Source organism: Orycteropus afer, unplaced genomic scaffold (assembly GCF_000298275.1).
Source record: "Orycteropus afer afer isolate SDZICR_OR568_19922 unplaced genomic scaffold, OryAfe1.0 scaffold00002, whole genome shotgun sequence".
Classification (NCBI taxonomy): domain Eukaryota; kingdom Metazoa; phylum Chordata; class Mammalia; order Tubulidentata; family Orycteropodidae; genus Orycteropus; species Orycteropus afer.
The window spans coordinates 14086237-14102162 of NW_006921589.1; the positions used below are offsets into that span (position 1 = coordinate 14086237).

Genomic DNA, 15926 nt, shown 5'->3' on the forward strand with positions numbered 1-15926 from the left:
GCAAGGGAGTTTACATAAGAGGACACACAAACTCCCGTACAGATAGAGTGTTTCATTAAACAGTGGCCTCCAGGGTCCTGAAGCCCTTGTTAACAGTCTGTAAGTAAGGGCTTACCGTGCTATTCCAGAAGAAGTGCTCATGGTACAGTGGTTAAGCGTTTAGCTATTAACCAAAAGGTCAGCAGTTTGAACCTTCACTGGTATTGTGGGAGAAAGATGAGGCAGCCTGCTTCAGTAAAGGTTTACAGCCCTGGAAATCCTATGGGGCAGTTCCACTCAGCCCTACAGGGTCTTTAGGGGTCAGAATCAACTCGATAGCAGTGGGTTTGGTTTGAGCTGGTTATTCTGGAGCCAGACTGGCCTAGGCTGAAACCCCAGTCCCAGCACCTAGCAGCCCTATACCTTCAGGCAGGTTATTTAACCTCTCTGTGCCTCAGCTCCTGTGGCTATAAGACAGTCACAGGAGCAGTACATGCCCCACTGAGTAGCTATGAGGAGAGCAAAGTCAACAGGTAAAGGACTAAACCAGCACCTGTCCCATCATAAGTGCTAGGTAAGTGTTTCTATTGTAACTATTATTTCATAAAAAGGACCAAAACACAAGCAGTAAAAATGAACTTGCTCAAGGTTGCAAGATGAATCTGTGAAAAGCTGAAAAGAGCCCGCATGCCAGACATCTGGTCTCCTGCTCCAAACACCAGCCCTCTTTCATCTGAATTACTGAAAAATTGGCCACTGGCTCAGGAACCTGGTAATAAGCCAATCGACTCTTTCTCCTTCCTGTTCACAAAGCAGAACAGAATGAAATCTCTTCCATTAGGGCTTTAGATGATCATCCAATCTCCTTTCCCATGGCTGGAAGAATTCTAGGCTGCATGCAGCCTTTCTAAATCAGCTGGTGTTGTTTCTGCCCTTCTAGAGCCAATGTCCAACACCCAAGACCACAGACCCAAGAGCCATGAACACTGAAAAGCAGAGGCCAGTGGCCTGAGGCCAGCCTGCCCACGGCTCAGCAGACAGGAGGTGAGAGGGGTCACGACATGGCATCTTGGTCTTTCCTGCAGCCACAACTCTGGTGACAGGAAGGGTCTGTTCCAGCAGCCCCTGGCCTTGGCCACCACAGTGGGCTATCTCACCCGCTCCTGAACAGGCCAGCCCCTTCTCTGCACACTAACTTCTACTGAATCTTCCAGATCACTCCTGGCATCAGCCCACAACACAGACAGATGGGGAGGGCAGGTATGAAAAGATAAATTTTTTACCCTCCTGTCTAATTTACAAAATCGGTAGCCAGGGAGGACAGAGAACAAGCAAGGGCAGCAAAAGCCACCGAGCTCCTGATCCTTTGAATGTCTTTTGTTTCTGGTTCTTTGGCTTCACCACTCATAGTTTCCACAGGGTCTGGTCCATGTAGTCATGCTTGAAGCAAAACGGACCTCATGAATTTCACATGCTTTCTGTTTTCCCTGCCTTGCGGTGGTCCAATTAGGGGACAAAGTGGTTAAAAATGAGAACAAAGAGGAAAAAAAGGCCCAAATGCCAGAGAAACATAAACACAGCTGAAATGTCATCATCTCCAGGGGGACCAGGTCTAACAGGAAAACATCAGAAACATAGAGTTAAGCCCTGGTTTCACTGCTGCCAAATCGAGTGACTTTAGGCAAATGATTCTGCCTCAGTTCATTCATCTGCTGGACAGGGCCATTTAAGTACTTAAGGAAGCAGATATACACCTAAGGGATTTTAAAGGTGCTTTTATTACAGTTCCTACATAAAAGAAAAACAAAAGCCACGGAATAGACAGCTCCCTTCTCCAATATCAAACTCTCCTCTTCAGAGGACGAAAGGTAAAATCTCGATTTGATTACAAAGTTTAGAAGAAAAGCTACAAGTGCCACTAACAGCTTCACAGCAAAGACTACCTGTTGGCCTTGTTGGCCTTCTCCTGCTAATGCTGCTACTGTGGGGATCACGTACATACACGGCCTCTCTCCAGAGGGATGGGATTAGCAGCAAGACCGGCACTCAGCACACGGATCCAGCATCTCCAGAGGAGCCCGGAAGAACCTGATGCTCAGGGACACGGTGGGGGTGGGAAAGAAGCACCCTGAGCCTGTTTAAAACGAGGCCCAAATGTGTCCCAGCAGATGGAGGACTGAAACTGTAAAGCAAGATGAAACGGTACCAAGTGTGTAATCTAAGAGAGATGGAGGATGGAAGGCAGAGGATGAGGCAGAGCGGGGCCCGAACTGCCCACAAAGGACAGTATCCCATCCGACAGCAGCCAAGCTTTGGGCAAAATACCCCAATCCAGTGATTTGAACTGGTTCATTCCAGTTCGACCCCCTGCCGAGAATCTGCCTTTCCATCGCAGTTACACTGCATCAGAATCTACAGTTTAGCAAGAGCCCCAGGTGATTCCTCTGTATAACTAAGAACCAGGTATTATGTAAGAATTAGGTATACGGAAGAATCAGCTGGGACCTTGTTAAAATGTAGATTGTGGTTCAGCATATCGGGGGTGGAAAGGCGATTCTCAGAATGAACCTGCTGGAAGCCCTGCTCTGATCAGGCCACAAGCAAGCAGGCTGTCTCAAGACTGTTCAGCTGATAATCTAGGTTCCTTCCCTTGAACAAGACTCTTACTTCCAACCGCACTGCCTAATAACAGATCTAATTCTTATTTCCAGGTGGACTGTTTAAGATGTCCTCTTTGCACTCCTTGGCCTCCTGTATTTTCATTAAAAGACAAGTTTAAACCTGTTATTTTGCTTCTCCTACGGAGCTCTGGTAGCATAGTGCCTAAGGCACGTGACTGCTAACCAGAAGGCTGGCGGTTCAAACCCACCAGCCACTCCTCGGAAGGAAGATGGGCAATCTACTCCTGTAGTGATACTGCCTCGGAAACCCAAGGAGGGGTCGCTATGACTCGGGTCCGATTCGACGGCACATAACAACAACAACAAGGAGCTCTGGAGAAGCTCTGGTAGCATAGTGCCTAAGGCACTTGACTGCTAACCAGAAGGCTGGCGGTTCAAACCCACCGGCCACTCCTCAGAAGGAAGGTTGGGCAATCTACTTCCGTAGTGATACTGCCTCAGAAACCCAGAGAGAGGTCACTATGAGTCAGGTCCAACTCAACAACACATAACAACAACAACAACAACAAGAAGGAGCTCTGGAGGTGTAGTGCCTAAAGGCATTTGACTGCTAAGCAGAGAGCTGGTAGTACAAATCCACCAGCCACTCTGTGGGAGGAAGATGGGGCAATCTACTTTCATAAAGATTGTCTTGGAAACCCAATGGGGATCGATCACTATGGGTCAGAAACAACTCGATGGCAGTGGTTTTTTTTTCCCACTTCTCCTGAGAAACTCCAGAAAAAAAGGTCAGAACTTGGGTTCATGTTTTTCTCTCTTTAAGAGCACCCTAAATTTGTTTTGGAGAACCACCCCTCTCACTCTTAGTCTGAGGAATTCATGTGGGACAGACTCCAGCCTCTGGCCCCAGGGATAGTCTATCACCAGATCTAACCAACAACACTCCAAGCGTTTCATGCCACCATGACTGGCTCTGGGGTTGGCACCAGATCCCTTAGGAGAGAGGTGCTTCTGCTGGTTGCTAAGCTGATACAATGTAAGCTGCCAGCCCCTGGCAGCCTTGGCTGCTACAGTCGTGGAGCACGTGGCTGGGAACCAAGCACACCAAGCAGCAGCAGAGCCAAAAGGGGGACAGAGTCCTGACGAGACCTTCTGAGACCCTGTGTTTTCTATGATATTTGCTGGTAAGTCTTTTTGCTTGAACTAATTTGAGCTGGGTTTCTGCATACCTGCAACCCAGAGTCCTGATTCACCCATGGAATTTGAAATCAATCATTCCAATAAAGCTTTGGTAACAGTACATTTGGCTGTTTAACACCTAGACGGTCCCAGACGTCCGTGAAAGAGATGCGCTCATGAAAAGAACTCAGTGCACGGTGAGTGATCAGGTTCAAGGGAGAAAGCAAGAGGAAGATGAAGGACGTACTTGACGCCAGCTCTCTGAAAGGGCATCAGACTGGCTACAAGCTTGGAGTCCACTCCGGAAAGGTCTGCCTCAGGAACATCTGCTGTGAGATGAGGAGACGTCTTCTCAAATTGAGAAGCGAAAGCCTGGACGATTGTCTTGGGCAGAGGATCCAGCTGAACTTGTGGGAGGCAGCGCACTCTTTCAACTAGAAAGAAGAACACAGTCACGTGAGCTGGAGTATTAATTCCCAAAATATCTAAGAAAAGAAGGGGCTTCGATACACCAAGAGCAGTAACCCAGAATTCTACTACATGTCATCCTGTCAAAAAGGTTAAGTGAAGAGGAAACTGAGGCTGACAGTTACAGCCCAGGCAAAGGACATGAATCTAGATCACCAGGTTTCCCTGTTGAACTTCTTCAATTAAGAGGGCAGCACACAATGGCAAATATATTTGCTACACACACAAATGCTGGAAAGAACCATGACGTGTTTCGTGACTGATCTTTTTTAACCAAAAGCAATTTTCAAAAAATCCACCACAGTATTTCCATATTCTGAAAGATCGCTGGCTAGAAGGTAGACATGTGTTAACTCGGGTGCAGAGAAAGGCAATGCAGTAAAAGCGAGTCAGCAAGAAATGACGAGCACAAAGGGAGACGCCGGGAGGGGCACAAGAGAGAAAGGCAGCGAAGGGAAGCACTATGCCATGCCCAATCCTGCAGGAACAGCAACAACAATCGACGAGTGGATACACAGACAGGCACTCAAGGTGAACAGGGGTAGGACGGCGAATGTCACTCCAGTCACAAATCAAAACAAAAATTTGTCCAAAAAGAACTATGAAAAACCAAATCCTGAGTAAATTTATCTTTTTCCCATTCTCTTTACATTTTATCTTGGTGGTTTTGATGTTTGAGAAGGCAAAGAACTCTAAGTTCCCTACTGTGAATTGGCAAGGAAACCCTGTACGCTAGAAGATGATCCAAACCCAAAGCAAACCCACTGCTATCAAGTCGGTTCTGACTCCTAGTGACCCTATGGGACTGAGTAAAACTGCCTCATAGGGTTTCTGAAGCTGTAACCCTACAGAAGCAGGCTGTCACGTCTTTCTCCCACCAAGTGGCTGATGGGTTCAAACCACCAACCTTCTGGTTAGCAGTCGAATGCTTGAACTGAGCCACCAGAGCTCCTTGGAAGGATGATAGATAGCAGAAATGTAACGCTACTTAAAAAAAAAAAGAAGTTGATGCAAAAGACACAAACTGATAAAAATGCCAAGTGGCCCTGCAAATTTTTTACCCTTTTTATGAGAGAATAAATATCTTCCCTTGAAAGAGATGAACTTTACAGCAGTGATCTGTGTGGCAAAGCAGCTGGAGAATTTGTTCATCTAGAGGTGACTTGATCGCTCCATATCTACCCGCTAAAGCAGACTGGCATATGAGAGCCTATAAGCCAAATTGAGCTGCCAGTTTTTGTAAACAAAATTTTATTGGAACACAGCCAAACCAATTCATTTGAGCTGAGTGGCTGTGCCAGAGCCCACACAGCCTGCAGAGCCTAAAATATTTACTATCTGGCCCTTTTCAAAAAAAGTTTGCTGACTCCTGCTAAGCTGCCAAACAAAAAACCAAACTCACTGCCATCGAGTCATTTCCGACTCATAGTGACCCCTCCTTAGGTTTCTGAGGCAGTTATCTCTACAGTTCTAGCTTGCCCAATCTTCCTTCCAAGGAGTGGTTTGTGGGTTTGAACCGCCAGCCTTCTGGTTAGCCATCAAGTGCTTTAGGCGCTACACCACCAGAGTTCCCATCCTGCTAAGCTTGAAGTCGAAACTATTACTGAGCCATCACTCTCCTCTTTCAATTAAAGCTTACATTTTGGGGCTGAGCCCTGGTGGCAGCTAACCAAAAGGCTGGAGGTTCAAGCCCGCCAACCGCTCTACAGGAGAAAGATGTGACAGTCTGCTTCTGTAAACATCTGCAGCCTTGGGAACCCTATGGAGCAGTTCTACTCTATCCTGTGGGGTGGCTGAGTCACAATCCCCTCAGTGGCAGTGGGTTTGCTTTACGCTCAAGTGTGCTGGTCCTGGACTCTAACAGATGAGCAGATCTCTTCTGTTAGGGAAGGCTATTCACTCAGGCGGGAAAAATAACTTACTTGGGATCTACACAGAAATCAAAGCAAATTAATAAATTGATTCTGCCTTTCAAAAAAATTAGTCTCATTTGATTTAAAACTAAGAGGAAAAAAAAAGCTTTATTCAATAAAACCAAATCCACTGCCATCGAGTCAATTCCAACTCATAGAGACCCCACTGGGTTTCCGAGGTGGTAAGTATTTACGGAGACAGATTGCCCCATCTTCCTTCCTTGGAGCGGCTGGTGGGTTTGAACTGCCAACCTTCTGGTTAGCAGTCTGTGCCACCAGAGCTCCTTATTATTCAATAACCAAAAAAACCAAACTCATTGCCGTCGAGTCGTATCCGACTCATAGAGACCCCTCCTTGGGTTTCCAAGGTGGTATCACTACAGAAGTAGATTGCCCAACCCTCCTTCTGAGAAGGAGTTGCTGGTGGGCTTGAACTGCCAGCCTTCTGGTTAGCAGTCAAATGCCTTAGGCACTATGCTACCAGAGGTCCTAATTATCCAATAGGGAGATAGAAAAAAATGGAGATATAACTGAAACATACAATTCTCGCACAGGAAAAAAAGACCAGTTAAAATTGGAAAAGGGAAAAGGTGATGGACGTGGAGATTCCTAGTGATAGAAGTATCATTAAACTACCGACAACACTCTGCTGTGGACTGGAGCTGTCAGGACATTCTCCTTTTCCCCACTCTCCTTCGAAAACTCTAATTAGAAGAGCAACCACTGCTTATAAATCTTCAACTGCTCTTTCTCCTTTATCTTAGCAGGGGCAACCTGGCAGAGTCACAGTAATCCACCATGAGTCTAAGCATTCTCTGGGATCCAGTAAAGGGAAAGAAAAAGAAACAAGAGTATTTCATTTCTATTCACTGTTATTTGAAATTCTAAGGCTGCTGGTTCCCTCTTCTCTACAGTCTTGTGTTTTCTTGATATCCTCACGAGGACTCCAAGTCTACTGTCACAACAACCAAATGGAGGGCTGACCCATCTATTGCTGCCTTAAATTGCTTTGTATTTCCAACATATTGAAATCCATTTCTGTCCTTTACTAACAAAACACCAGTTATTTCTGGAAACAGAGTCCGTGAACAGAATCACCGTGATAGGAAATTAGGTAAGGTTGAGGCTTTAATATAAAAGAGACTGTCCATCTTGATGTGGAGACACAGTTTATATATGCACATTAAATCCGAGCATGCTGACTCCTGCACACTTCAGGAGCCTAAGAACTCCACTGCTCTCAGAAACGATTTTCAGTTTCATCCTGGTGATCTTCAGAACTGAAACACCTGACAAAAGCCAAGAAAGGGCTGATGATCTGGCCAGTATGAAATGGCTGCTTTGTAAGCATTATCTTCTTCCAGCCATTTGAGAGGGGAAAAAAAACAACCTCGATTCTATTTCCTACCACCGCTATTCTCCAAAATTCTAAGCTGCGACTTTAGCCAGCTGGGTATTTTTCTGAGAAAGCCACCATTCACTATCATTGAGTGTCTGTTTCTACTGTCCTTTTCCCAGTGCTGGGGAGATGACAGAAATATGTTATCTGGTGCTGTGAGTCATCCAGAAGTCATTTCTGTAAAGTAGCTCTTGGGCAGAGAGTGACTGAGCCATACAGCAGAGAGATGTTTTCAAACAGCCACTGACGAGACAAGATTCTGGAGGGGGATACAGAACCCTTCTGGACTGTGACAGCCGGGAGTAAACAAAAGGCCTCATGCCACCTTCATTGTGGGCGAGAAGCCTCCAGTCACTAAGAAAAGAGAGGAGGGGCTGGTAGGTTTGCCTTCAGTAAACCATCACTACCATGTCGTCAGCGAGCACACAGACTCAGGAGGGCTTACTATCATCTGTTAGTTCCATATGCACATTCACTAGCTCAGAGTCAATCATCTAATCTTACACCTGAGGAACCGAAACCTAGGGGGAGGAGAAAACCCAAAAACAAGCCCACCACCACCACCGAGTCAATCCTGACTCATGGTGACCCTACAGGACAGAGCAGAACTGTCCCACAGGGTTTCCAAGGCTGTAAATCTTTACAGAAGCAGACTGCCACGTCTTCCTCCCACAGAGCTGCTGGTGGGTTCGAACTGCCAATCTTTTGGTTAGCAGCCACGCTCTTTAATCACTGTGCCACCAGAGCTGTAACAGGGTGAATAGAGAGACAGCTGCAAACTCCCCCTGCTTTACAATATGTGAATCTAGAAACAGACCTCAGCTTGGGTCCCTGCTGTATTCTGCGGTGCCTCCTTCCCTGGTTTTTCAGTCCAGGCATCTGGCTTCCACATGCCATCCCAGGTTAGGTTACACACGCAAGGTAACTATTTTAGTCTCATCTCTGTCACCGACTTCATTGTGATTCTGAGCTGCTTAAGGAAAGCAAGTTCTTCCTTTCTCTGGGCCCAGGCTTTTTTTTTTTTGGCCAATCTCTGAAGTGGGAGAGTCAGTCTTTTTTCCATCAGACACTGTAATGATGAGATGACAAAGAGAATCAGTCTGAACTCTAAACCTAGGATTCTGAAACTTCAGATCCAAGCAACGATTAAAACCAAACACAGAATTCTGTGTGCGGCCACTCTGTGCATTTTTCTTGGTGACGAAGCCATTATTTTCATTGATTTTGCCACAGGACATTAGGAACCGTTACTCTATAAACACCGCTTGAGTCATGGGCCTTGGTTTTCAGCATCACCTTCATCTGCTAATGCTATGAGTATCTTCTCTGTTGTTCCATAAAAGCCAAAGCCTTTACAGCTAACACATTTATATCTATTTCTGCGGCTGAGAGACAAGAGGCCAGAGGGAAGAATTCACTCCCTTACCTATCAAAAATTCAGCTCTGGACAAAGAATTTCCTCTGAATCACGAGTGTCAGATCGGCACAGGCCACTCTTTCTGCTTCCGCCAGCGTTCACCAGTCCAGCCACCGTCCAGTCGAGGCTGACTCATGGCAACCTCTTCAGAGGGGCATCAGAGCAGGACTGTGCTCCACAGGGTTTCCAATGACTGATTTTTAAGTAAATTGCCAGGCGTTCCTTTCAAGGTGCTTCCCCAGTGGACTGAACCTCCAACCTTTCAGTTAAGAGGCCAGTGTGTCTGCATCACCCTGGGACTCCCAGGCAGCATTTACTGACACCACATAAGTCTCCCATCATATTCAAACTTAACCTTGTAGTTGACAGCAAGCCTGTCCTCACACAATCAAAAGCTCTTTCCTTATATTTTATTCCTATGTCAGCAAGGCAGACAGACACTGAGAACTTCCTCTCTTACTGAAGGGACAAATGAAATCCAGAAGGGTGAATTGCCCGATGTCACACAGTAAGTCACACTTGAGAAGGAGAGAAAGGAAGGAATCAGCTTTCCCCTCTTCCTTGAAGCCCCAGCCTGGTCGGTAGGACAGCCAGTGCCTCAGGTCTGCTACAGCTTAACTGCTTCACTGATCCTAACAAATGACTCCTCCTCCCACTGTCTGGGAAGGAGCTCTGGTAGCATAATGCCTAAGGCACTTGACTGCTAACCAGACGGCTGGCGGTTCAAACCCACCAGCCACTCCTCGGAAGGAAGGTTGGGCAATCCTACTTCTGTAGTGATACTGCCTCGGAAACCCAAGGAGGCGTCGCTATAACTCGACAGCACATAACAACAACAACAACAACTGTCTGGGGGGCCCACAAGCCCTCGGGGTATCAAAAAGGAGGAACTAAGGCTGCACCAGCCCTACACCCACTGCAGAATCATTACAGCTTAAAAGATGCATTAGAGACTGACGTTCCAGGAGAGGCTGAGCTGTTTCTTCAAGGTAGGGTATCTGGTCACACACCCCTTCCTTAGGTCCATCCCTACTGTGCTTACTAAAATGCTTACGCTCCCAGTCTAACATGCGCATCTGGCAGAACTCAGCCTATTATAAAGCCCCTAACCACTGAGACCTGCCTTGATCATCTGTCCTAGAAGGAAGTTGGCAGCTTCGAAGTCACTGAAGTAATTCCACTCATCTGATTCCCAAGCCCTCATACCCTCACTTCCATGACAGGCAGGAAGGTTCCTAAGGCCTGGGGAATTTTACTATCTGGTACCTCTCTTGTGGGGGAGGAGGCCCTGAGATGCCTGGGCTGTTGAGGAGCTGCCCTCAAGCATTTGCAGCTTTACATGCCCAGCACCCAAGCAACTGAAGTTACTGCAGCAGAGGGAAAATGACAGTCTTTCAAATACATCAAAGTTAAGGCAGCTTATTAAAACTCAACAGCAGCATGACATAAAACAAGCAGGTGGGCATCTCACTTAGTTTGTTGTGCTCTTGCAAGAGGAAGTTCCATTTCCTGGTCTGGACATCTGCAATGAGAAAATAAACAAATGAGCAGGCATGACACCACGCCCTCCTGCTCTGACACCACACTTCTTTATTCCCAGCTTTCACAAGCCTCCATCAAGCTCAGACTATGCAACCCAGTGCTTGATGCTTGGGATATAGAGTATTTGCCCTTGAGGCTTTCATAGCAGTTAGGGAAGAAAGACAGAAGGCAGTGAGGCTCTAAGACTGTGTTGTAAGAGTCGTGATAAAGGGTTCTATAAGCAAGGAGGTCTGGTGGCATAGCACCTAAGGCATTTGACTGCCAACCAAAAGGCTGGCGGTTCAAACCCACCAGCCACTCCTTGGAAGGAAGGTTGGGCAATCTACTTCTGTAGAGATACCACCTCAGAAACCCAAGAAGGGCTCACAATGAGTCGGATCTGACTCGACGACAATAGTGAATTTGCTTTGTTTTTTTTAAGAGTTAATGACTGGGGATGGCCCAGCAGGTCAAAAATACCCAGATTTCCAAGACAGGGATAATAATCACAGCTTACATTTTAAGCCAGGTGCCAAAAGATCTGCAGGCATCATTTCATCTGCCTCTGACAATCCTGTAAGGTGGGCACTGGGATTAGCTCCACTTTGTATGTAAGGAAATTGCTACATGTGGTCAGAGTACCAAACTGCCCAGGTCCAAATTTCAGCTCTGCCACTTTTGAGCTGTGTGATCTTAAACAAGTTACTTGACTTCTCTGTGTTTTAGCTACCACGTCTGAAAAATGAGGATACTATAGCTGTACTTCACAGGGTTACTGGGAGCATAACTTAACCTTTGAAGGTAAAATCTTATAAAAGTGCACCTGGCAAACAATGAACACTCAAAAAAAGTTACAAGTTATTACTATCAGGCCATCTGCTGATTGAATAAGAAGACTGAAGAAGAGTTGATGCTTGTGAGTTGTGGTGTTGGCGAAGAATGATGAAAGTACCATGGACTTCTGAAAGAACTAACAAATCTGTCCTGGAAGAAGTGCAGCCAGAATGCTCTTTGGAAGCGAGAATGGTCAGACTTCATCTCACCTCCTTTTGTTTTGTTGTCAGAAGGGACCATTCTCTGGAGAAGGATGTCATGCTTGATAAGGTGGAGGGTCAACGAAAGAGGGCAAGGCCCTCAACAAGATGGATTGACACAGTGGTTGCAGCAATGGGCTCAAGTACAGTTGGGATTGTGAGGCTGGCACAGGACCAGGCAGTGTTTCAGTCTGTTGTACGTAAGGTCACTGTGAGTCGGAAATGACTCGATGGCACATAACAACATCTGCTGATTAGTGTAGCATAAACTACACCCAGTATAACTGAGAAGGGTAGGTGAGCAAGTCACTACTCAAGAGCAGCTAACTATCTAAGTTGAGGGGACTTCTTGATCAATCTGCTTCCTTAAAAAATCAAGAATGCTTGGATTCAAAAAATGCTGTGTGGCAGAAAAAGTTATTTCTTCCCAGTATGGTTATTTGATAGCATGGTGGTCAGAAAAAAAGTATCCTGGACACAGTGAGTCAGTTTTAAGAAAAAAGCGAGGTTGCCTAGGTGTCACCTAGTGGAAAGACCAGAAGCTGATAGGCTAATCTTCAATGTGGAAAAAGGACAGGGAGATTCCCCCTGACTGCCCGACCCCAACAGCAGCTGAGTAGCAAGCAAACCTCTGTGGAAAACAATTACAGCAAAAAACAAAGTTTCCATGAAGGCTTTTGGGTATCTGGGTGGGGCAGAAGGTGGCATTAATAGCAGACAGTGTCAGGAATGTGATTTCAAAGGCTGATGACAAACACAGATTATGTCTGTTTGTCTTTTAAGAGTCACCCCAAGCTGAACATGGGAGGGGGTGGGCAGCAGAGACTCCGGTCCCTTGAGTGTGGCTCATCCCGTGACCAGACATAAGCCCTGCTTACAACCTGCTCCAATCTGTTAAAAGGCTTTCCACTTGAGGGAGTAAGTGACCCACCCACAGCCTTCTCATCCTGAGGAAGCCCTAAGCCCTGGACAAAGTTCTTCACTAAGCACTCAACAGAGTCTTACCCCGGATGTGCCCTGAACACGATGTGGCATAGTGCCTAAGGCATTTGACTGCTAACCAGAAGGCTGGCAGTTCAAATCCACAAGCCTCTCCTCGGAAGGAAGACTGGGCAATCTACTTCCATAGTGATGTTGTTGTTGTTGTTGTTATGTGCCGTCGAGTCGGCCCCGACTCATAGCGACCCCTCCTTGGGTTTCCGAGGCAGTATCACTACGGAAGTAGGATTGCCCAACCTCAGAAACCCAAGGAGGGGTCACTATGAGTCAGATCCGACATGATGGCAGTTTGTTTGTTTGTTTGTTTGTTTTGGTGTGTAAGGAAAAGACTACAACCATTTCGAGAAGGAGAAAACACTGATCCATAAAAGCCACATCATTTTTAATAACAATGTGGCCCAAGCTAAGAATGAAACCCAGAGTTTTAAAGCTGACTTCTGCCTTCTTCTTGGGAGAAAAATAAAGAGCTCCCAGTGCAGGTCAGTGGCTCACAGTCCTGGTTAATTATTACACTCACCTGAAGATTTGTAAAAAACTAATGCCCAGGCCCCACCTCCAACCATTGAAATCAGCATCCCAGAGCAGAGAGCCAGGCATTAGGATGTTTTAAGTTCCCAGTGGGGAACCATGAAACCAACATTTTCACTGTAACACCCAGAACAGTACCAAACTGCCCAGGTCCAAATTTCAGCTCCGCCACTTTCGAGCTGTGTGATCTTAAACAAGTTACTTGACTTCTCTGTGTTTTAGCTACCAGCCTCAACTGGGAACTTGTTTGAAATGCAAATTACTGGGCCCCACCCTACAGATGGTGAATCTGACGCTCTGGAGGTGGAGTCCAGTGACCCAGTGATGGTGTTTTTATCAAGCCCTCCAGGTGGTTCCATTGCCTTTCTAGTTTGAAAACCTCCATCTTGGTCTACAGAAAGGCATTTCTTTTTATGGCAACCACCTGTTTTCCCATCCCTGTAAGGACTGAACGAAAACAGATGGGTTTAAATGGCTGAAGCAGGAGTTTAGGAGATTCCACCAAGAAGACACTGACCAGTTAGACTGGGGAAAATGTGGGCTCGGCTCTTTGGGAAGCCTTTAAGGACAAAACAGCCCCTATAACTCTCTCCAGCCTCCCTGTCAATGTCTTCTTGTAAGAATCTCCTAAATTCTGCTTCAGTCACTTAAACCCACCTATCTTTATTTTGTCCTTATCAAAGCAGGTGGTGCAAATGGTTAATGTGCTCGGTTGGTAACCAAAAGGCAGTTCGAGACCACCTGGATGCACCTAGGGAAAAAGTCCTGGCGATTTACTTAAAAAAAAAAAAAATTGAATACCCTATGGAGCACAGTTCTACTCTAACACACACGGGGTCACCATGAGTCACAGTCAAGTGGATGGGAACTGGTCTCTTGGGGAGTCCTTTAAGGACAAAACAGTCCCCACTAAGTATTCCCAATCTGGGACTGAAGGGGGGGTGAAGTCAACGGTTCAGCCTGCATTCCCGGTTGAAGGCAGGTAAGTACACATAACTCAGTTCCTTAAGAACTGAATGGAATGAAAGGTCAATTTACACATTGTCTCCATGCTATCCCCTAGAAACAGGTGATAAGTATGTTAATGTGTTTTGGGAGACAACTTGAAAAGTGACCTTGGCCCACCCCACCTTGCGCAGTGAGAGGAACAGGAACAAAGTTGCTGGGAACTGATGTTCTCCCCTCTGCTAACCATCAGCTGATGACAGGAAGCTGGTGTGACTCATCCGGTGCGCAAGCATACTGCATTAAAAAACAGCTGTCCCTTTAAACCGAAGTGAAGGAAATTTCAGCCAATCCTCAATTAATTCATGCCCAAGTTTTTATGAATATGTATAACCCCCTCACCTGAAACTTACAAAAACTGTAACCCAACCACCATTCGGGGAGTCAGATTTGGGTACGGCCCCTGTCTCCTACAGCCACTTTGCAATAAATAATTTTCTCTCCTCTTAATCACTCAGTGTGTAAACTATTTTGCCCTGACTGTGCACCAGGCAGGGACCCGTGTTTGGTCCTATTTCAGGACAATTTAGGCACCCACCAACTCTCTACAGCAAGAAGACCAGACCAGGAAGGCTCCACCAAGAAAGTTATTGTTTGGATAGTTTCCAAGAGAAAGAAAAACACCTAACTGTCCTCAGAGGCCAATCACTTGCCGTAATTCCTGGAATCCAGCTGTTCAAACAGTGCGATCAGGTCTTTGGAGTAGCTGATGTCTGCCTCAAAGCGGGCCCGTGAGATGAGCATGCAACGCCCTTTAACAAAGGCAAGGGACGGGGCTGGAGGGAGGCTGGCCTGTCGTCCGCTGCTGGTGGAGGCCGACTCACTGCTGCTGTTGGTGGAGCCTGACTGGCTGCTGCTGCTGGTGCCTTCCAAAGGCTGCAGGGTGACCGTGGGGAGTTGCTGGGCCGCTTTCACTGCCGAAAAGAAAGAAAGGGACAGAAGTGACAAGGTAGGCAACTGTCATGTGGCCCTGGGAGGCTCAGACAGGGAAGGGAGGAAAGGGAGAAAGCAGGTTGGAGGATGAAAATGGGGCAAAGACAAGAGTTATGTTTGGCAGACAAGCAAGAGAAGCACTGTTAGAGTAGGAAGGCTCCAAGTGTCCTTGACTTGGGGTTTGGGGAACTTCAATATGTACTGAACCATAACTTCACTGCTCCTAAAGTTTTCCAATTAAAAACACAGAATTCAGAAATTCACAAATGAAGAGGAACTGTATCGAAGTGGAGAAACGTATTAGTTAATATCTGTGTGTTGGAGAAATGACTGAAGTCACACCACAAGTTAACCCCTTAACCTCATTCCTGAGTCACTACTGCTTGGAAAACAAGAGGATGAAAAATAGAACCATCAGGCTACTAACACATAGCTTTGCACATCATGCATTTTGTAGATCAGTACAGTTGACTACAGAAAACTAAACTATCAAATATACAAATTGAATTTAAAGGTAAAACTACTGAGTAAAGATATTTGCAAGAAATATAATTTAGAGTTATTATTAACAGAGAACATACTTGAAAAAAATACTAAGGCCACAAATAATAAGAGGATATGAAATCAAATTCAAAAAAGGAGGAAAAATGACTAATAAACATTTGCAGAAATGATGAACCTCACAAATAATTACAGACATTAAAAGCCATTTTTTACTTATCAAACTTGAAGGCTAAAAAATACAAATTATACATCCACATGGCTGTTGTTGTTGTTAAGTGCCATCGAGTCGTTTCCGACTCATAGCAACCCCATGCACAGCAGAACAAAATACTGCCCGATCCCGCGCCAGCCCCACAATCCCTGCTATACTTGAGCCCATCATCGCAGCCACTGTGTCAATCCATCTCGTTGAAGGCCTCCCCCTCT

General features: G+C 46.1%; 1 protein-coding gene across 1 annotated transcript in view; it reads right to left on the minus strand.

Annotated features, from left to right (window-relative positions):
• Window positions 1–15926, minus strand: part of SMARCAL1 (SWI/SNF related, matrix associated, actin dependent regulator of chromatin, subfamily a like 1) — a 96817-nt gene that overhangs the window by 56889 nt on the left and 24002 nt on the right. The window contains exons 3-5 of the mRNA XM_007935820.1: window positions 14717–14977; window positions 10448–10498; window positions 4027–4213 (exon numbers count right to left, since the gene is read on the minus strand). Of these exons, the coding sequence (XP_007934011.1) occupies window positions 4027–4213; window positions 10448–10498; window positions 14717–14977 (499 nt within the window). The remainder of the gene's footprint in view (window positions 1–4026; window positions 4214–10447; window positions 10499–14716; window positions 14978–15926) is intronic.